Source organism: Neodiprion virginianus, chromosome 2, assembly GCF_021901495.1.
Source record: "Neodiprion virginianus isolate iyNeoVirg1 chromosome 2, iyNeoVirg1.1, whole genome shotgun sequence".
NCBI lineage: Eukaryota > Metazoa > Arthropoda > Insecta > Hymenoptera > Diprionidae > Neodiprion > Neodiprion virginianus.
Window position 1 is genome coordinate 39,767,511 of NC_060878.1, and position 21,952 is coordinate 39,789,462.

Consider the following 21,952-nt stretch of genomic DNA (forward strand, 5'->3'; position numbering starts at 1 on the left):
AAACAACGTTTCGATTCTATGCCTATGAAAATTCAAGATCGAGAGAGCAAATGAAAAGTTTTTGGAATAATTATGAATATTCATGTTATGGAATACATCGAGCGCGTGTCGAATAGAATCCCATTTCGATATGAATAATTCTGCTATTTTCATATTATAGCCCTATTTTTGTAGATAACCTAATTTGTCTCCTGGAAGTTATAAACGATGAAGGCGGCGAAGAAAAGTAAAATTATTTGGAAAACACGACCGACGCCGCGTGTACACAGGGGTCGCCGGGAGGTTGTAAGCCACCCCCGCGTACTGGTAAATCAGAACAGCAGCATCTGAGGCACGGCGTACTCAGCTCCCCACCCCTTGCGCACCGCTTATCAGAGTGGGACCCACGGCTACTTAAAGTGACAAAATACATATATTAAGTATTACATAACATCGACATTTGTAAAAACAAATAAAATCTCAATTTCCATTTCTATCCGTAGTGTCCTTGTCCTTGACACCCCAAACTTACCTTTGTTGTGGCCAAACAAACTTTTGTCTGACAATCGATTTGTACGACCATTTCTAGACTAATTGAACCCCTAGGAATGCAAAAAGCGCAACAGAAAGAGCGTAGGTCGCACAGCAGAGAAGTTGTAATGTAATAACCAGCCGCATAAAATTGACGAAAAAATGGTGTCTCGTTTGTTTGCCGTAACTCTTGATCCGTTGCTCACAGCTGTGAATGAATGAATCACAGCATTTTCCGAAAATCTAGTTGAAAAGACCGAATAAAATTCGCAGGGGTTAACCTTACGTGTTTCTAGTAAAAAATTTTCCGTCGTGGAATCGATAGAAATGAAATCGGATAGATGTCGATAGAGAGAAATCCTTTCCAGATTAATTGGACACAAAAAAGTTCAGAAAACGCTTTTAAAACATCGCAGCTCCGTCAGCTAAGAATGTGCGAAGGCCATGCGATGAAATTTTCTCATTCTTATCAATACAACGTCAAAGAAGCATGTATAAAATTTGTTTCTTTGCGATTTTTTGAACTGGAAATTTTGCTGTATCGCCGTCAACTTCTCGATTCATAAATTTGATATTCTACTTATTGCACTCCCGGGAATGCAAAGTACAGTAGTAAATAAAAATTCCGTGTAGTGATACAGGGTTACAAAAAGATTAAGGTGCTCCTTCCTGTAACGCCAGAAGTATTGGAGTGTGATAAAAAATGTATTTTATTATCGTACATAGATGGTACAATTTACAAAGACAAATTACATTATAAACAATTCTATTTCAAACTTAGTGCTATATCATAGTTCACTTATAACGACAATATACAATATATACACAGCTGTGCTTAGTACGCCTACTTCACGCGAAAGTGAATACCATCCTCAATATACATGCGTTGTGCGTATAGTTCCTTTCCTGTAGTTGGTAAAGCTACATTTATAAAAAGTAATTAAACTTCCAGCAATTCTATTACGTAAGTTTAGTAATAACATATAAGACTGCTAAATATTTCTCAATTACGAAAAAATGTGGTTCGCAGTTTGCAGTTCAAGTTGATCAACGATTGATTGCTGTAAACTTTTTAGCTAAGCATTTTATGACAAAGTGCATGTTTGTGAGAGATAAGCTTCATATATGTATACATACTTCATCTGCCACCGAATTTTTAGATTTCGGATATTCAATTGAATTACCTTCTATTTCCTTGCAAAGCAGATTGAATTGCTCAATAAAACAACAATATTTCAATCATTCGTTAAATGCATAATAAATACCTAGTAGTGATTAGCTAATGTATTATGTATTAGAATGGAAGGCACGAGGAGATATGGGAACTAGAATGTTCGATATTGGGAACGAAAGTATGGCGTTGTGACATCTGCTGCCAGAATGCCTTGCTCTAGCGTTGCTCTAAGTGGGACATATTTCATTTTTAAAGAACTCTACCGTCGTTTTTTTTTGCGGTACATTGATTCCTTGTTGAACAACTAAAGCTTCACAACTTGCACTAAATATTGTCATATTGCTAGGCCCCGCCTTGACGTTCGTTCCCAATAAAATTAATATGACATTTAAACGACCATCAAATAACTATATAAAATTAGTCATAACATAAAATAAAGCTGTGAAGCAACGAAGTGATCACTGTATCGACCTCGATTAAAAAATTGCGGAAAGTGTGAATGTAAGTCTCAAATAATGCTACTAGCAAATGTGTTGTTTTTTTGTGTAGCGTGCTATTTCACTCATGCGTGATTTTTCATTGCACATACTGGTAGTGTAATAAAAATCGGTCGTAAGAAAGCCCAATTGGGTACGGAGAGTGCGGCTCATTGCAATTTATAATCTACATATTCCATTTTCATTAGTGTTGTATAGCGTACTTTTCATTCGTATTAGTTTTTCAGATAGTCGACATGGAATGTGACAGGTACAAACTTCTCATTTTAAACGTATGCCAAAAAAAACCATTAATTTTGAGATTGGGAGTAGTGCTTGACGAGAATTTTGTACATACATACTACATTGATTGTAAAATTTTGTACAAATTGAAATGTAATTTATTACGGGCCGTAAATCAGGACACACGGACAAATGTACCCCAGTCCTTTTGATCTGTGATATCTAATTAGGTGATTCAAAGTTATGGAGATATTGGATCTGGATATGCGAATAAGATAAAATTAAACGTTTGCATTATGAGGCTGATACACGTGACTTCAGTCTTTTGCTCAATCTTTGGCTTTCGTAACAGATATACTGCGCGGTTTGACTCAATCCAATTACGGTAGAAGACCGAGTAGGATCGTTATCAGTGAATGTTAGCAAACGAAATATCTTCCAGTCCTATTATCCTGTCATCTTCTAAATTATCTTGTTCTATTTTAGCACTTAGTAGATGCTGCCCTCTCCGCAATTTTTTTACCACCAACGTGTCTAGCTGATGAACACGTTTTAGATGCGTTTTCAAATTACCTTTCTGGCTAAACGAAAAATCGCAATGAGGACATGGATATGGTCTATCCCCTGTATGATGTTTTTGATGTATTTTTAACGTGCTCTTTTGCGTAAATGATTTAGAGCATAAATTGCACTTATACGGCCTTTCTCCAGTGTGAATACGCTTGTGCCGCTCAACCTGGCACGGTTTAAGAAAACTTTTACCACAAATATCGCATTCTCTTCTAAATTGCGTTCTATCAATTGTCAGTTTCTGGTTACTTTCCTCAGGATCCGACAAGGATGCTATTTTCCCTGGATCTATTTGCATGCAGTCATCGAGTTCCAACGTCCCGTGCGACTCGGTGCCGCCATTTTCCATGTTCTCAGTCTCATATAAAACTGGCTGCGAATTCGAATCACTCATTTCAGTATTACTTATCAGAGATTGCGTCGGCGCTCTTAAAGACTCCGGATCTATGAGCGCTTCAACGGTTGTTCCATTTTGTATAACATTCGTCTCAGCATCAGGCATCTGTTGTAACATCGGGTCGTCAGATTGGATAGTTACCAACCCGTGAGCAAGGAGGAAATGGAGATTTGCGACAAGCTCATTGCTCTCGTTTAATGACAACATTGCGTTATTGTTCGATATCGTTCCGTCTGCGTTGAAAGTAATGTGGGGCGTGATATTTTCAGTTAATGCGTTAGTCTCAATCGTAATCGAATCGATATTCCCATATTCTTCGGCATGAGGCCCCGTCGCCTCGGCATTAACATTATTTCCTACCGATCTTTCGAGTTCGGCAGCTACACCAGCTATCGCAGCAATTTTTCGCACCTTTGGCTTTGGCTTCGAGGGATCTTTGTGCTCCCTCATGTGGGTTAGTAAATGCACTTTTCGGTGCCCTGATGTTCTGAACCGTAAATCGCACGTTGGGCATTTGAAAGGTTTGGATCCTGGAATAAAATATTCAGAGACAGAGTTGACGTGGTTTGCTTCTGTCAGAAATACTCGATAGAAAATATTACGTGATAGTTACCAGTATGCAATCGCATGTGGACCTTAAGACTGCCTTTCGTTGTGAAAAGACTGTTGCAAACGTGACATGAGAATGTCTTTTTTCCAGTATGTACTTTCATGTGACAATCTAGTGTGCATTTAACAGCAAAACATTTATTACAATACTCGCATTGATAAGGTCGCTCCCCTGTGTGCGTTCTGATATGTCTAACGAGATCGCTTGGTTTCCGGAAAGTTTTCGGGCAGTATTTGCATTTGTTTGTGTAAACTTTTTTGTCCTTTTTCAAATCGGTTTCCTGGAACAAAACGAGATGGAAGAATTGAGACATATTTTAATGCGAATTGACGGGCTGGAAATAAATGTCATGTCAAAAGAATACAAGAGACTAACTGTCTCTTTCTCGGCCACTGCATCCATAAGAACTTTTTCCGAAATAATAGAATTGTCTTCTAATCGTATATGAGGAGGGGCCAAGTAGTTGCCGTCTATTGTCAACGGATCCTTTTGCGAACTGTCCGGTTCTACGGTATTTAAACTTGTGCTATTTTGGTGGAATTCTTCATGAAGTAACAATTGAGTCTTATTTTGAAATGTCAGATCGCACGTTGCACACTTCCATAATCTGCAAATTGAATGAAGCGAATAAAAATTCATGCCGCGAGAGATTTCGTCATAAACAGAATTAAATTTACTCACATTTTATTTGTATGGATTTTTAAATGCCTACTAAGTCCTCCATTCGTGCAAAACTTTAGAGGACATTCTGTGCACTGAAATTCTTTGACGCCTTTATGTGTTTTAAGATGATCCTAAGGATAGATGTAAGATCGTTAGCACGATGCGCAATAATCACACATCCGAGGTTTTATTGGTAGGTATATTCAACATGTAGACATTTCGTAACTACGTACCTTTAAAGCGACTGCGGTGAGTCCTGTTTTACTACACATGTGACATTGCAATAGATTTTCTGATTCTGCGACAGATGCTAGCTCCTTATCCTCAGGTTTTTGTGCCATTTGCAATGTGTGAATCTTTTTGTGAGTTCTTAACTGACTTTGCTTATTGAAAGTTTTATCACAGACTTTGCATCTGGAATGAGTTTAAAGAAATGAGAATAAATTACGTATAAGTATCCAAAAGCGTAACTGAGGAAAAAGTGTTACAGTCCAATCTAAATTTGCTTACTTGTAGGAAGGAATTTGCGATGGTTTTTCAGGCAACAAAGATTCAGCTTGGACGGCGATATCCTTGACCGTTTCTTCTGACGTTGGTACGTCCAAGCCGTCAGTAGTATCTGCTTTGGCTATAACTTTTGGATATTTTGGACAGGCTTGAACAGGACGAGATAATTCAGGACACGATTGCATAGAACTAACAACCATCAAATGTCGCGGTTGTTTCGACTGGCTATCATCCGGCATCGATGTCGTCGTTGTGACAGACACTAAATGCTGCTCTTCCTGAGCAGATCTAGGCAAGATACTTGCCATACTTGTTGAATTAGCTGGAGTAATACCAATGTCCATCTCGTTTTCCCCCTGTGAAGTGGATGAGGCATTTGACAATTCAAAGTGATACACAATAATTATAAAGTTGAAGTATTCAGCTATGAGGTTGTATGATTGATACGAACCTGAAGTGCGATATGGCTCATGTCGAAGGAATCAAACTGTGGTGCAAATATTCCACTGTTTATTGTACCGCTGGTAGAAGTCTCTACGTTCTTTGAGTTTTCGTAAATAATATTTAAAATGGGTTGTTCTCGTTGTTCTAGGGAGTTCGGCGCTGTCTCGCTTATCTGTCTGGTCAAATTTCCTCCCAGTCCAAGGTTCATACCAATGTTGAACAGTTGCTGATTCAAAGTTTCTTCAATTTCGCGAATACTTTCCTATACAGAGTTGATAAAAGCGATTCACAATTAAAAAACATGTTTATTTTAATTACCACGTTAGCAAAAAAAAATTAAGACAAACCGGCGTGAGTGTCTGGTCCCCAGAATAATTGGGTAACGTTATGGTTCCAGTTTCATCCGCATGCAGGGTTTGGGTTGGGCCTAAATTAATCGGTTCGACAGCAGGCTGGGCTTCTGAAAGCATCGATATTTTTCAGTAATATTGGAACTGAAATTTTGCAAACCGTAATTCTTGGGTGTTTCAACTTGTTTTGCTACGATTGTTTACAGTTACAAAAAAGCAGATCAATACTTGGTCGAACTTACGGTTAACGATCGTTTGTATCGGATTGTTCTGAGGGATCAACGGTTTATCTTTTTCAACTGCAATAGTGTGAAACTGATCGGAGAATGCTTGCGAAAAATCGGGTGCCATTTGCGGTTGGAATGTGACTTCCATTTCTTCAGGTAGTGTTAAATTTTCGGATAGTACCGTCATTGCCGGTTTATCCTGCAGCTGATTAGGCTGTTGCTGTCCCGACTGCTGCTGATTCAACTGCTGCTCATAGCAAATGAAAATATAAGTTATCAAGCCATTGACTGGCAGAAATATATCTAGTTAAAATACGCAATATTTTCTAAACACACCTGCTGTGCGAGTTCGTGTTTATGTATCTTCATGTGCTTCCTACAGTTCACCGACGTCTTGAATGTTTTGTGACAGTAAGGGCACATGAATGGTCTCTTATTACTATGTGTAGCTAGATGCCGTTTCATACTGCTTTGTGTAGAAAATTTCGCACTACACATCGAGCAATTATAAGGTCTTGACCCTTCGTGGGTTTGCAAATGAGATTTCAGTACGCTGTTAGAAGTGAACTTCCTGTGAACACAGAGCAGAAATAAATCATAATTACCTGCCGATGAAATGAAATACATGAACAAGTTGTCGATTAAAATACCTGTTGCATTTTTGACACTTATACGGTCGCTCTCCAGTGTGTCTTCGATAGTGCTGTTTCAAGTGGCTCATTTTTCTAAATGCCGCAGGGCAAACCCAGCACTTGTGAGGCCTGGCAACGTCGTTACTATTATAAACTTGCTGATGTTTTGACTGGACCTGAGCAATACTGATCTTGTTCCCAGCGTCTGTGATGATTAACGGTTCCTCAAGCACTATAGACGGAGCGATTATTTCCGTCTGAGGAGTTGGTTTTGTTTTCGTTTTCGCATGAGATTTCATGTGGCTTTTAAGTAGGGTGTTAGCACTGAAAGATTTATCGCATATGTTGCACGTGAATGGTTTCACACCCGCGTGAATCCTGCAAAAATTCAATTGAACAATAGAATGAGATTTAATTGAAGAATGAAGTAATCGTTGCATGTATCTTGCGGCAATTTAGATACCTCATGTGTGTCGTGAGACTGCTATGACATGCGAACATTTTGTTACAATTACAGCACATGTACTTTTTTACTCCCGTGTGCGTCCTCTCGTGTGCGATCATCGTTGATTTCACTGCGAAAGACCGGGAACAATATGAACACTGAAACACCGATAATCATTGGTATATAATCCCAATTTTCCAAGTTAGAAACAGTTCAATTATTTCCTCAAATAGTACCTTGAACGGTTTTTCCTGCGTATGAACACGTAAGTGGCGTATTAAATCCGACGGTTTCTTGAATTCTTTGTGGCAATAAGAACAAGTATACCACCTTGTATTTCCGATGGTGCGTTGCTTGATCGTAACATATTTTCTATAAAGAAAACACCTCGTCGTAAATTCAGATCATTTCCATTACACATTTCTTACATTATTAATAATTACCTCGTAGCACTGTCTATACTGCTGTCCAGTAAGGTGACCATAGTGGTCTGTGCTTCACCCTTCTTGGGTGTTTGCACCTCTGTAATCATATCGACTTCATAAATGGCAGCATAAAATAGACATATAATAAAAAAAATGATACGAATGACTCTGTACCTGGAGCCGGTTCTTTGTCCTTGCTGGGTAATCCACTGTTCTTCAAAGCTTGTTGCAGTATGTCCTTATTTGGAGAACTGTTTGCCGTAGAATCGGCTGGATTTTTAACTCCAGATTCAAGCATGGCCAGCTGAGACATGACTGTATCGACAGTCGCTTGCATGTCTTCTGTTGAGCTGACACAGCTTTGTGGTTTCTGGTTTGAGCATGTGAATCAGCGTTTACAGGTATGACAGAAAAAAGACAAACCGATTTCATGAGTGAAACGTTTCACTCGTTCGTAGTTGTAATTTTCACGAATAATTCAGCATTTGGTACAAAACTACAATGAACAGTTCTGATGTCGGAAGTTTTGCTGTTCATGGAATCGGAGCATCAGATAGAAGGTGAGACTACATTGACACGCAGAGTAACTTATCTGGTCGAGATTAAAAATTTTTTAACAACATGTATCTTTACCGGATTTGAATGCATTTTCTTCATGTGGGCGTTGAGGCTTCCAAGTTTCTTGAATGTACAAGGACAGTACGTGCATTTGTAGTAAGGCTTGCCATCCGGCACGTTATGGACTCTGAGTATATGAGCGTTCAAGTTTCCTGTATCAGACATAGAGAAGTTATCATCAGCGTCGATTGTATATTCCCGAAGATCTCGAACTTTATTTCAAACTTATTTACCTTTTTGGCTAAATTTTGCGTTGCAAAAGCTGCAATTGTGCGGTCGAAATCCGTTGTGTTTCCACATGTGTATTTGAAGGGATCCCTTCTGCGTAAACGCTCGAGTACAAATTGTACACTGTTGAATAAGAAAAACAAAACAATTCAAACTCAAGCTCAGCAAACCTTGGAATTGAAAAGCATTGAAAACTTAATAAAATCCCAACGAACCTGGAATGGTTTCTCCCCAGTGTGAACCCTTATGTGGCGTACAAGCTGACTCGGTTTTTGAAACGATTTCAAACATATTTTACATTTGTACATGGTCTTCTGCTTGACCCCTTTCTTCGTCTGCTTTACTAATTTCGTTTGTAACTGAATGGGCAAACAAATAGTAAGACACGTTAATTAATCTGCAATCTGTCAGAGACAGATGAAAATTTATAGGTTTATCATGGGTGGAATTATGAGGTTGAATTTATGTAGGTACTCACTCTATAGTGTTCGCGGATGTGCAGACGATAAAGTGCCGGCTGTGTAAATTGTTTGTTGCACAGTTTACACTTTCTAACATCGTCTGTGGTCCATTTTTCATTGTGCAGTTTTAAATGGGCATCAAGTTGTGCCTGCGATCGAAACAGTATAGATTTAGTACATCGATTATCGATACAGCAAAATCACATACGGTAATAAGAGCACAAAAAATTTCAGTGAACAATACAAATAAATGTACAATAACTTTTTCAATAAACAGTCTTGAACAGACTTGACATTCTAAAGCAACGCATTTTTTATATTCAAAATAAGTTTTCGAATTTGGTAACTAATTTGAGGGTGAGATTTATAGCGAAGGAGAAGGAGTGGAAAATCGTAATAAGAAGATGATAGTAACAATCGTGTGTGTATACCTTGTAGTAATGGGCGCTTAAACCAAGCGCGAAATGAAATACTTGGGAACAGATGAGCAGCAATGCAAAATTCAGGCACTCAACCGTAAGTGACATCGTAGAAATCAATTTACTACGTGTTTGGATACCATTATACGAGCATTTACAATATCGACAAATAAATCACTTCTTCTTGTTGTCCTGCACGTTCATTAGAATGCACGAATTTACAATTATTTCACACACAGACACACACATATATTCATGTGTGTGTATGCATATATATAAACGTCCATATAGCCGACCGCAGCAGATGTTTTCAAATTAGATTCAATTATTCACGCATGTACACAAATCAATTGAACATATTTGTACTTCACTGAATACATAATCGTTTAACGTCCACGCATGCAAGTACGTATTATATGTAAGATGTATACTCATTAGAGATTTATGGATTGGGCATTAGGTGGGACGAACGTTTGTCACAATTTAGCGATAATTCCACATGTAAACAGTTATTAATGTCAAAAAATTACGGGGTAACATTTTCGTCAAAAAATGCCCATCATTTTTCTTCTTCACTGCCCGAGACGTCGAAAGAAAGTGAACGTACTATTTTTTTCCAGTCCAACTGAATATTATACATTTGTAAATTAAGATTCCACACATATATTCGCAAGATTTAAATCCTAGCTCGCGCATAAAGGCAACTCTATTCCTTCGAATAACAGTTTTTCAACGTGTCACATGCATCACTCTACAAATTCTTGTGCAAATCGCATCATGGAATATGATAGTAAGACGAGGAAGTCTACGGTTGGTAAAACGAACTAAACGGATATCCTTTCGGCGGGTCGACTAACGATTGCAAAATTCCAGCAGATCTAGATATATTTTTAATTTGCTGAGACCATAACGATGAGTGGCGTATATGAACTGTACGTATATTTATAAAGTACTGCATCAGGACGGGGTTTTAGTATCATTATCACAGCAGAGTTCAACTTTTATCTAAAAGAGCTGCATTCAGGAAGTGTCTGATACATCGCCCACCGTTATTTGTATATAGGTATACATATATTATACGTATATTACGTGCATATATGGTGCATCGCCGTTTGCGTACATGTATATTTCACGTGCTTCTTCTTTCAACTCTCTACTGCACGCGTGATAAATAATCGAGCATACAGCTTCTTTCGAATAGATCGAAACGTCTATCGAAGGGTATTTAAAAAATTGATCGACAAATTTACACGCGACACGAATTACGTGGAGCTGATTCCTTCATGTTTATATTACCTAATAACTATGGGTCGCTCAACATCCACGACATCATTGAAAGCTAGCGATGTTTAAGTACCTATATTAATGACTGTAGAAGGCATCGTCACGCTTAATAATTAGTCAGGGTTAATCCGATAAGTGATACATTTGTCGACATAACCGTGGCTAAATTTTTCTATTATATTCTTGTTACACGGTACGAATATCAGTGTTGCAAGAATATATTCACTGATAAGTATGAAGTTCTTTGCGCGAAACATCTAATTTATGTCAAACGCAGCAGACTCAATTTGCGACAAATCATACGGACGGATGACACTACCCGGTGTCTATTGAGCGAGACAAGGAATATTTTACTCCACACGATTCTCGTTCTTTCACTTTCTAACGCGCTGTGCACGCGTAAAACGTTTTTCCTTAGTTTTCCATAAAAATGGCAAATCTTCTTCGCCATGCTTATACCGTGCATTGAATTTCTTCGAACTGCAGGGTCAATCGGCTTGGGGTTAACGGCATCATATTTGTAGTTTACAGTGCACATAAAAGATAGAAGTGAAGTTGGATTATGATTCGTTTCAAGTCCGTTACGTACGAAGGCTGAGGTCATTCGATAGTTTCGATTCATCTATGAATAAATCATTTTAATCAATCAACTCGTGCAAACTTGGACTTCACGTGGAGCAAAAGATATTTTCTCTTTTTTGGATTTCCCCTTTTTAATTGATAAATAACATATATTTTGTATTCTTGTCTATTCAGGGGTAATATAAATATTTCCACCTTACTTGGTATATCAGCGTTTTATTAAAAACATAAAGATCGGTTAGTTTCGATAATATCCCGCCGGCGTGTTACTTTTTTAATAACGCATAATGTTTCTGCCTTCCGTTGTAAAAGGTTTCTGAATCTATATCGGCGGCTACGGCTTATCTCAGAAGCTAGTAACATAACGTATGAAAGAGAATAAAAAACAACAAAACAGCAATAAAAAGAAGAAACTCCCCCTTCCCTCTGAAAAAAAAAGAAAAAAAAACCACCACCTACCACGTCTTATCTTTATCTGAGTTCTCTCCATGGACCGAAGGTACTTAACGTGTACTTGTGTTAGTGTACAACACACGATTCCCACAATCAGACTTGCGCGTTATATGCACCTACACGTAGATCTATGTCGTTATATACGTAGCGAAAAAAAGGTTCATAAGGATATTCAATCAATGGAAACGCAGTCACGAGGTGATCAATATAAGTTTCAAGATAAACTGTTACCTGATTATATGCATTTTATGGGGTTTCGTTGATAAATATTTATATCCGAAATTCGAACGTACAATTATATAGCCAATAAAGTTGTAAAGGGTAGTGAAATTTGTCCGAAAGTTCGTCGTCGTCGTCCCATATAAAGGCATGGTAGCGATTTTTTTCTCGTTTAATAACTCGCCTCCGTGGAAGATTCTGCGTGCATATGCAGTACGCATATAAATCATCCGAGTCATTTCTCTCGTTCATGCACATATATGTATACCTATGCACTACGCATGCACCATGTATCCTTTAGTATTAAACAAGCCGAAAACCTTTTTGTTACGTGTACACGACGCGGATATATGTATGTATAATAATGATGAGCTCGTGACGTTTAGTTTTATTCTGCGATAAACTTTCGCCGACATGACGACGGGGAAGCCGCGAACTCGCCTCCGGATGTTCTGCAGGAGCATCTCGCTAGCGGTCAGATGCAGCAACAGGTTTCGTAAGTCACGTCGTGATACGGGTGGTATAAATTCATCCGTGAACCATGGCGTTTGTGCCGTTGTTGCATTCTGTGCTGTTATGAGGCTTTGCTGCAGCTGCGTTATTCCGAAGATGAAGATAACAGAAGTAAGCAACGAAAATAATGAAGATAAAATTTTGAAAAAAAAAAAAAAAAAAACGAATAAGAAACGAAAGGACAAGGTCCGAAAAAAGCTTCATTACAGACGCGAAGGGAGAAAGAAAAATACTGAGAAAGACACGTCAGCCGTTACGTGACATATTTTGTGATCTGACGTCATGCAAGCTTCTTTCTCACCGCTCGTATAAATGAGATGCAGCGCAAGCCGAGAGTTCGATAAACGTGTGTCTCATCGTCAGCGAGGACAACAAAGAAGTTTATACACGATACAGTTCGCATTTTTTTTTTTTTTATACCACTGTACCTTCCACGTGCAGATTTGCGGCAAGGATCGCTTGCCCGCGATCTTTGCGCGTATATGTTGTACCGTACTGTACTGTGCATGTACGCATTGGGACGATTACGTCAAACTCGCAGAAACGGAAGGCGTCGAATAAACAAATAACCCCCCGCTCCTCCCCAGCCGGCAACTTGTTATATAATTATTATTATATACGCTGGAATAAATAACGATGTCTTTTCTCCACGTGCATGGGTCCGAAGTGTACAAATAAAATTTCAAAATTTCACACCACATTTAGTTTTCATTTCATCCTATTACGCATAACGGAAGTCAATTTTTTAAAATACAGAAAAAAGGTCATAAAAATTTGTTCGATCCTTAAGACAAGCTTTTAATTTTGAACATTCTCTAAGTTATCGCGACTTTGTTTTTTCAAATTCAAAATTTTCTTCCCTTTGTATGATTCAATATTAATCGAATTCGGCGCTGCTAATGTTTCACAAAATTTCTCGACTTTTACTCAGGATTCTCAGACGCGTGTCCAACTCTCACGAATTCAACTTCGCGGTACTTTGATGCGTTATACACGCCTTCACCCACGCCGCCGTGCGAAAACACGTGCACTTCACAGGCAGGCAGTCAGGCACGTAAGAATTCGACCGAAAGCTATAAACGGTATAGAGTCACGGTTTAGACTGCCGGGGTTTATAATTCGCACAAAGAAATGTCTCGCGTTTTCGAAGTTCAACGTTCAGGCCGCAGTGGACGCGAGTTGTAATAGGGTAGGAATAACTGTAAGGTACAACAAGAGAAGCAGAATGTTGTACGGACGGAATGAAAAAAAGAAAAAGGGAAGGAAAGAAAAAAAGGAAAATAAAATTGAGAAAAAAGGCGCCCTGCGAGTTAGGATCCCTAGCGATCCGGTGCAGGCGGTTCCTTCAGAAGATTTTAACCTTGCGCATAATATTACGTCAGCGAATCTTTCGCGAAGCTCCACAGAGTGGCAGCGTTTTTCGACCGCTCTCTCTTTCTCATTGCCCGCAGCATCATCCCGTTCCGAATATCTACGAGGAGGAAGAACCAGTCCCCCAAACCCTTCTCGAAGTACCTTAACGATCCTTATAATTACACAGGCTGTACACCGTCCTCCGATGAACGTACCTGTAAAAGCTGAGCTTTCACCGTACGCGCAGCAAAGAAATTTAGAACTCGCGTGGAAATAGAAAAACAAATTTAAAACCTTGGCACGGTATTCGGCGAAAAAGCTCGTCGCACAAATTGGCGGGATGAATTTGTCGAGATTCGCAACTGGCACTGTTTCATCTGTTACACGGTGACTAAATTTTTGTACTCGTCTGCCGAATTTTCTTCATTTTATGTTAACTTTCCGATTTTATCCTTTTTTACGCACCAATCACTGTCACACGCTGTAGGTAGCAGGTCGCGTCGGTAAGGCGGATGATCGAGAAATTGGAGGATCCAGTTACGACCGTTTAAATTCGCGGAAAATTAATGCACGGTCCACCCCCACGTGCTTGGCGGGCAAAACTAGGTCCTGCTTATACTAGACGAAAGATTCTCGCGTGGCCGACGACACCGAACGCGGTCGGTGACCAACTGTCAATGGTAGAACACGCGGCTTCGCCGGATCTGCAGCGGCAGCGGCGGCAGCAGCAGCTATACTCGTCGAAGAAGAGGAGAAGGATGTTAGTCTCGGAACGGATTTCGGGCAGCATCCGTTACAATTTTCATTGAAAATTTTATGGTCAGGTGATTACAGGTTTCGATCGGTTTTCGACAGGGTTTCGAAACGATTCTGAAAGACGTTGCTGGAAACGGGAGGAATGATGAGATGAAAGGACATACTTATTAGGAGATAGTCGAAGAAGGAAGAAGAAAGGAGGAGAGGATCGAGGATCGATGAAGGAATTTTTGTCTCGGATTTCAATTTAAGAGGTTGACGTTACTGACGTTATCGAAACGGAACATTGGGAAAGAATGAATATTTTCCTCTTTTCGTAATAATTGTGAAGAAACACAGATTTTAAAATATGAATATGCCTTATTTTATCACGGTTCACCGAATTCAAAACAATTCCAAAATTGCGAAATAACGAATTTCCTTAGCATGAATCGTTACGATAACCTTGTTAACTTCAACGTGATTCAAATTTCATCTTGTGACGTTATTAATACGGCTTGTTTTAATCCCACGATGTCTCGTGATTTCCGACGCTGCGGTAATTAAAAATGTAAGTATAACCAAGTTCGAATCGTGATACTGACTCATTCGAATTTACAGTGACGAGGACGACTGTCAGGGTGTGTTAGTAAGCTTTAATTATAAGATTAAATATCCCAAATTATTACCACCATTTTGAGATCGACAATTGCCGAGTAACGTAGCGTGAATTCTTCGGACATCTTAGAGTTTGTATTTTTACAAAACAATAATAAAATCGTTCAAATTTCATATAATCTCAGAATATTTCTGACAATGTGATAAAGAGAATTCGATTACCATAAACCAAAGAGATTCAAGAGGGACCAAAATCTGCAACAAATTATTCGCAAATATAATCCCGGAATTATATTTATCACACGTGATAAAAATTGGAAGAACTGCTGATTCGGTTGTAGGATGAAAAAAAAAAAAAAAAATAAATAAATAAATAAAACATTACGTTGCACAAACGTTTCAAATCTTTGGTTTTGAATGAAATCATTCGTCGATATCTCATCGTCCGTCAAAATTAGCGTCGAATATTGCACTTAACGTTCGAAAGCGAGCCGCACGTGTACATCGGATTAAGTAAAGATTATAAATCTGTGTCCGGGAGTCGGTAACCCATGTACTTGTAGCGTCAACGAGACTGTCTCTTCTGTATGATCATTTTTGTGGACAAAACGTGGGACTCGTTTTCATTCAGAGCGTATACAAGGTCGCGGAATGATCTTACTAATTATCGTTACACGAGGCCGAACGCGTCAGAGAAGGACCGAGTGTCGACGCTAGCGGCAAAAAGTGTACAGATATAGCGAATATGATCCAAGTCGTGCATCGATTATACAAATTCCAACAATAGCCTGCGTGGGATTGAGTTATATCGCCTTGAATCGGCCCGCGAAGGAGCGTTAAAGCGAAAATAAAATTAGTGAATAAGTCAAAAGTCCGCGTGAAATCTATACACCTAAAACCAGTCAGCGGTAATCACGATTTGATAGTCTAAACAGATGTAGTATAGTCTAAACAGTCGGCCGTTGACTCCTTCAAGTTTCTTCGCGCTTCTCTCACGATTATCAAGATCTTCACTCCGAAGTGACACTTTGCTCTTTGGCTCTTAAGATTGGAAGAAAGATTTTAATCGGTAGAGAGTTTAAATTTTGTACAATTCACTGATAACTCCGTTTGTTGTAATTCAAATTAAAAAAAAAACCTTCAACTTTCGGTAGTTTGTTAATATTTTCCGACAAATTATGCATGTTTTTGCTACGCGGGTCAGAGATGATGCGATGATTGATGAACCATTGGGTTGCGTTGATAATGGCTTGCCCCGCTTCGAATGGTTCTGCAGTCGATAAATTGACGGATTCTGATTCCAGCTCGTTGGCGAAGCGATCGTGTTTCGGTGGTAGAACACACTCGAATTTGAATAAGTTTTTCGGGGTTTCGAATGTTCGACGTCATCTGGCCGTTACATGCGTGAGGATGAATCGTGGGCATGGTGCATGGTGTTGTTGCACATGTGTAAAAACAAGAAGCTCTGCGCTCGTGGGTATAAATTCGTATACAAACAGTCTGGCGTACAAACATTCGTACTAAATTATACCCGGAAAATGCATTAAAGTTCGTTTTTAGTCGTTTCCCTTTGATTCTTCTATTTCACGCGTTTTCAAGCTGATGGAAACGGTCTCGATTTACACAACCAGTCGAGATAGTTACACGGATTGATTAATGTCGACTTACAGACTACTCCAGCAGTGATGACTGAAATTTCTCAACTCATCGTACGATTTTATCAAGAGAAAGAGCCACCAAGTAAATTCCCACCCTTTTGATACATCGCTTCTTTCCAACTGTGCGGTGAAAAATAAGAGCAAAGACGTTTTTGCAGAACGATTTTGTAACGACATAATATATTTGCTTTTGACAACCGGATGAAACCACCGAAAAGATACTGACACTGCTGCTCTAGGGGAATAATTTCTCACGTGCTCGAATGTACGAAGATCGGCTGGTTTCTTGCGTATACCATTTAATAGAAATGATCGTCGTTGTTTTATGTTTCTTTTTTGCGAATTGACACACACGCGGAGTCTTATTAGAACAATATACAGCATATGCGCGGTATACAGGGATGTGGGTTGTAAAACTGCAAGTAGGCGGTTGACTCTGTCAAGTTGTCGTTATTATACACATCAGCGTACGGTGCAGTTGTGGCACATGTTACGCAACTGCATCAGCATCGTTGTGGCGGCATATGATCTCATCATAGATCTTTCACGCGACAAGTATCATAGAGGAATGTGATCTGTTCATAAAAATTGAAACAATCATAGCTCACTAGCGGCAAAGTGTATTTATATATAATATATAAAGCAGTTTAACGAAGTGGCGGCAGATAAGAGGCGCGCTATTAAAAATCGGTATCTATTTAACTAGCTAGAACAATAAAAATGATCCTTGGATATGAAAACATCAGCCGTGTGTCGGCGACGCGTCGGTTAGGAAATACGACGATATATCAGCAATTGGCTAACATTAGTATAATATAATGCTCGACGCTAGCAGTATTCCAATATCACGCATGGTTTTTACGAAAAAGGCAAGAGACTGGGAGAGAGTGCGAAACAACCTTGGAGAATTTTTTACTGCTGCACCTACAACTCGCGTTATTATACAATAGACGTAAATACACAAATTCGAGCACGGCTGTCTTCCCGAGATATGATCAAAACGCGAACTATACACACACACACACATATATATATATACTTATATTACCAAATTTTAGGATATATTCGGCTAACCATGTCAGGTTTACACAAACTTGGACAAAACTTGTCGCTTGTATTTTTCCGTGCAAACTGAAGCATTTCGTAATTTCATTACGGAAGTGAAGAGAAAAATAAATAATGAAAAATATCCCTACACTTGGAATCAAGAAACAGTTGTCTCGATCTGGGTAACAAACAATTGAAAAAAAAAAGTATTAAGACCCAGGGTTCATTGGATATTAGGTTAAACGCTCTCGTCGCTACCGCTGGCCGCACGTGTTCTATCTCGAGTTTTCTCGAAATAAAAAAAGATCAGACTGATGGAAATGCTGTACAGATTATTCGCGAGTTTATAGTATTTCTGTTTTCTTTACTCCGATTTGCTGATTATTCAGACTAATCAATCGAGTCGCACCGTTAGAGGGAAAAGAAAAAAAAAACATTTTCATTTACGCGGAAAAAGATAAAACTGTACATTTTTTAATAACACAGATTAGATTTGGTTAAATTATATATAATATAACGACGTTGGGAAGAAAGTTGCGTAACTTAACAAAGACACAAAGTATTTTTTCATCCATACTACATGTAACGCGTCCGAATTTTGGAATGCTTACAAAATACTGGTAAATCGTGACGGAAAAGTTTATCCTTTAATTTAGATATGTCGACGGTTAATGAAAGAACCGTTTGTTTTTTCTAAATCGTTTAATCGTAGTTACATTAAAGGCGTAAAGATAAAGCTAGGGTCAAGGAGGCGCCTCTTACCCAAACTGGTACTGATATACATGCACTGAATAATCTGGCTAACTCTACATATTTGGTGAAACGTTTTGTTTCGTACACGTTATAATACTGTATATTTTACAACACAAGATGCTGCGTACAGTAGCTTTCTATAACTCTCCGCGATATATGAAAAACAAAACAAGAGGAGAAAAAAATACTCGTATAAAAAATATCATTTAGTGAAAATGAATTAAATTTTTCGGCTTTTTTAGAGCAAGAGTTAATCTCCTTGGTGCAGAGAGGAAAACAATCTGTGATAATTGAAATAGTGAATGCGGAGCACTCTCGGCGAAACTGCGTTGCGCAATGATCTCGTATAAAGAATAGAAGGCTGGAAGAAACGGCGATTTCAGACCATGTTATCAGTAACTCGGTCTGCACGGTCAGCAGGAATGCGGCAAGGTGTATCAGAGAGTAGGTCACTGATAATCCTGAGGTGAAGTTAGCAAGCGGAGGATGGGAGTTGGTTTCAAGTTTAGGAGTCGACTGCGGCTACATCGAAGTTTTAAGCTTGTTCGAAAATTGCGCTGCGGAAATTATTTAGGGGTATAATTAAAGGTTGCTCACCTTCGTCGTGAAGGCGTCTTCGCACTCCGTGCAGAATAGGTTCTCCTCCTTTTCGTGCAGCAGCATGTGAGACTTGAGGCTCGCCATTCGGGCGAACTTTCGACCGCATTCTGGACACTTTGGTTCACCGATATTGTGCGTCGCCATATGAAGCGTAAAATTAGTCTGCAACATAGCCATTGTGCAGATTTAACAGAGCATGCTTCGGAGGATATTTGCTGGCGTTTAATTTACATTTTAATTCACGGATAGGGGGCAATATGCAACTAGGTAGAAATATCTCGATGCGGGATCAAAATCAATCAAAGATTCGAAAACATTTCGAGAAATATGTTTGAAAAACTGTTAATTTTTTTTTTTTTTACTAGCAACGAATTCTTACAATTTGATAAACAATCTAGAAGTCCTAATTTTTATTAATCACTCATCAATCATTTAATATATTCATTCGAGCTCGAACGAGAAATTATTCAACTGTATTGCATTAAGGACTGTAAGGAAAACAAAAAAGTTCCAGCTTTAGAAATAACTATTTCTGATACAATAATTTCAAATTACCGAGGTTCTAACCGAAAATCGATTTTATAATTGCGATCGAAGACACGAAAAAAACTTTACAATGCAGATTTTATGTTTCATTGAAACCGCAGTCATTTTTGAATTGATTTGGCAGATTTTTTTTCGGTTGTAAAGTACTAAAGGCTTTTAATTAAGTTCATTATCCTTCAGCAATATAAAAAAGTGACTTCATATGTTTATCTGATCCGTTTAAGGAGTTTGAGGTATCAGCAGTTACTATTTTCAGATCATGGAGCGATTTGCCGGGAATTTGTGGCCATGTTTCAAAGTAATTAAGAAAAATTAATTTTTCACAACTTACAGGAACGTTAAAAGATGCGGGACATTTCGGACAACGATGCGGTTTCTCTTCTGCATGTTGCTCGGTATGTCTTCGAAGTAACATTAGTCTGGTGAATCCTTTACCACATATTTTACACTTGAGGTTATTCGGATGCTGAAAGTAGAGAAACAGACAATGAAACAAATCCAATTAGTATAAATACCACGCAAAACATGTGAGACAAATCCAACAGAGAAATAAAAATAATTTTCTTTATCCTTCCTAAATCATCGTCAAATTATAAGTCTGGTATTTTTATGAAGAATATCTACAACACTGAGAAATATCTTTTCCAATTCGCAAACCTACCGCCGAAGGTGGTGTACTTCCATCCTTTCTCGGTCTGCCAGGACTTCGTTTGACAACAGGTGGAGGAAGTGGAAGAGCAGAGGACACAGGGGTTTCGAATATTTCAAAATTTTTTGTTTGTAAACTGTTAATTTCTGTCGCGCTAGGGGTGAGTTCGACGGTAGTGCCACCAGCGTTCAGTTCAATGGCTTTTGGGGCAAAAGATGGCTGCTCCGGTTCGGTTAAAACAGGGATGGTCTGGTAACCCTGTGTCGTAAATAGAGCTGCCTGTTGCGCTGCATTATCCGCACCCATAGCTTCGAGCGTTACTTGAAATATAGACTGTAACAGCAAAAGCAAAAGGCAGATGTTCAATGTGTTTACCATCTTTACACTTGCATCAATTTATCGTCTACCCTTCTTGTTCGATACTCACACTTCCTTCGGTCGTTTTCATCGGAGCTGCTGTAATCACGTTGCTTTGCTGAATGGTCACCGGTACAGACATGAATTCCAGAATTCCGTCATCCCGCTCTGCGAATGCGAACCACAAAATTCAGTTAGTACAATTTCTAAGAGTTGAATAGCTGTTGTAACTATTATCTTTACAGTTTAAAACAACTCTTAGCCTTGAATTTATTGTTCATTTCTTATTTACATAATAGAGACTATTCAGATCAACATATTTCTGATATTTACCTGTGACTGCCAGAAGAGTTCTGCCATCATCAGATATTATGAAGCCGAGCGGCATCGATTCTGTGCCAGTAGTCAGCTGCTCGGTTAGAATAGCTTGCTCCGACAACATTTTGCTGGCTAATCAGATACTGGAATAAAAATTGTTGTTGCTGTAGCATAAATCTTTGTTCATATCTGTTCTACAAACTGAAAAATCAATCGTTTATAGTCTCAGACAGTTTCAGGACTGCAAGATTTGAGGTTAGGACTCCAAGTCATTATTGTAATACCAGTCTGAATTCGACAAATAAAAAGAGGACTTGGTGGGTAGAGAGATTGCTAAAAATAAACGGTCAAATACCTAATGTCTGTTCAAATATGCCAGAATCTACAACGAAGCGGGCTCAGCTTTTTCGTGCGAAAGCGCGAAAATAACCAAAAAATTGAGTCAGTTATGAATTCGATATGATTTATGATAGGTGAGGGATTTTCAAGATGCCGTCGACACGCAGTCGGCGTCGTGTTCAACGGAAACATTTCGCACGATATAATTGAGCTCGGAACGCTGCAGAGATTGATTATTGTTTACAAAACTCGATAGACTTGAGAGTGCGAAAAGTGACGTCTGCGTTGTTACGCCTCGATTTGGCGAGATGGATATGTAGGTCCAAGCAGATGAGATCAACTCACGGTTTTAAATAATATTACCAGAACGTACCTGTCGTTTTAATTATTTAACAAATTTTTAATCCACTACCCGATCGATTCACTACTCGGGACTGTCAGAATCGTCGATGTGTTTCCATTGAAAATTGTCTCGTGAGATTATTTTCTTTCAGAAATGTAAATATGGCGGAGTAACACAATCTTTACA

General features: G+C 38.8%; 1 protein-coding gene across 3 annotated transcripts; it reads right to left on the minus strand.

The window, feature by feature from the left end:
• Positions 1–1,202: 1,202 nt before the first annotated feature.
• Positions 1,203–21,952, minus strand: LOC124297543 (zinc finger protein 236-like). Of its 3 annotated transcripts, none has more exons than XM_046748683.1 (25): positions 21,797–21,952; positions 21,100–21,227; positions 20,837–20,934; positions 20,422–20,742; positions 20,092–20,226; positions 19,212–19,376; positions 8,998–9,129; positions 8,735–8,878; positions 8,525–8,642; positions 8,307–8,443; positions 7,848–8,043; positions 7,692–7,770; positions 7,485–7,620; positions 7,267–7,406; positions 6,822–7,181; positions 6,508–6,742; positions 6,187–6,418; positions 5,942–6,054; positions 5,602–5,856; positions 5,154–5,506; positions 4,877–5,057; positions 4,662–4,774; positions 4,356–4,587; positions 3,984–4,260; positions 1,203–3,900 (listed from the first exon to the last, which is right to left on the minus strand). In XM_046748683.1, exons 2-25 carry the CDS (start codon positions 21,206–21,208, stop codon positions 2,813–2,815), a joined length of 5,349 nt encoding a protein of 1,782 aa, XP_046604639.1. In that variant the 5' UTR covers positions 21,209–21,227; positions 21,797–21,952; the 3' UTR covers positions 1,203–2,812. The 3 variants fall into 3 exon arrangements, with proteins under 3 accessions (XP_046604639.1, XP_046604640.1, XP_046604641.1); XM_046748684.1 differs by lacking the exon at positions 21,797–21,952 and adding an exon at positions 21,440–21,695; XM_046748685.1 differs by lacking the exons at positions 19,212–19,376; positions 20,092–20,226; positions 20,422–20,742; ... (1 more) ...; positions 21,100–21,227; positions 21,797–21,952 and adding exons at positions 9,412–9,591; positions 14,098–14,456.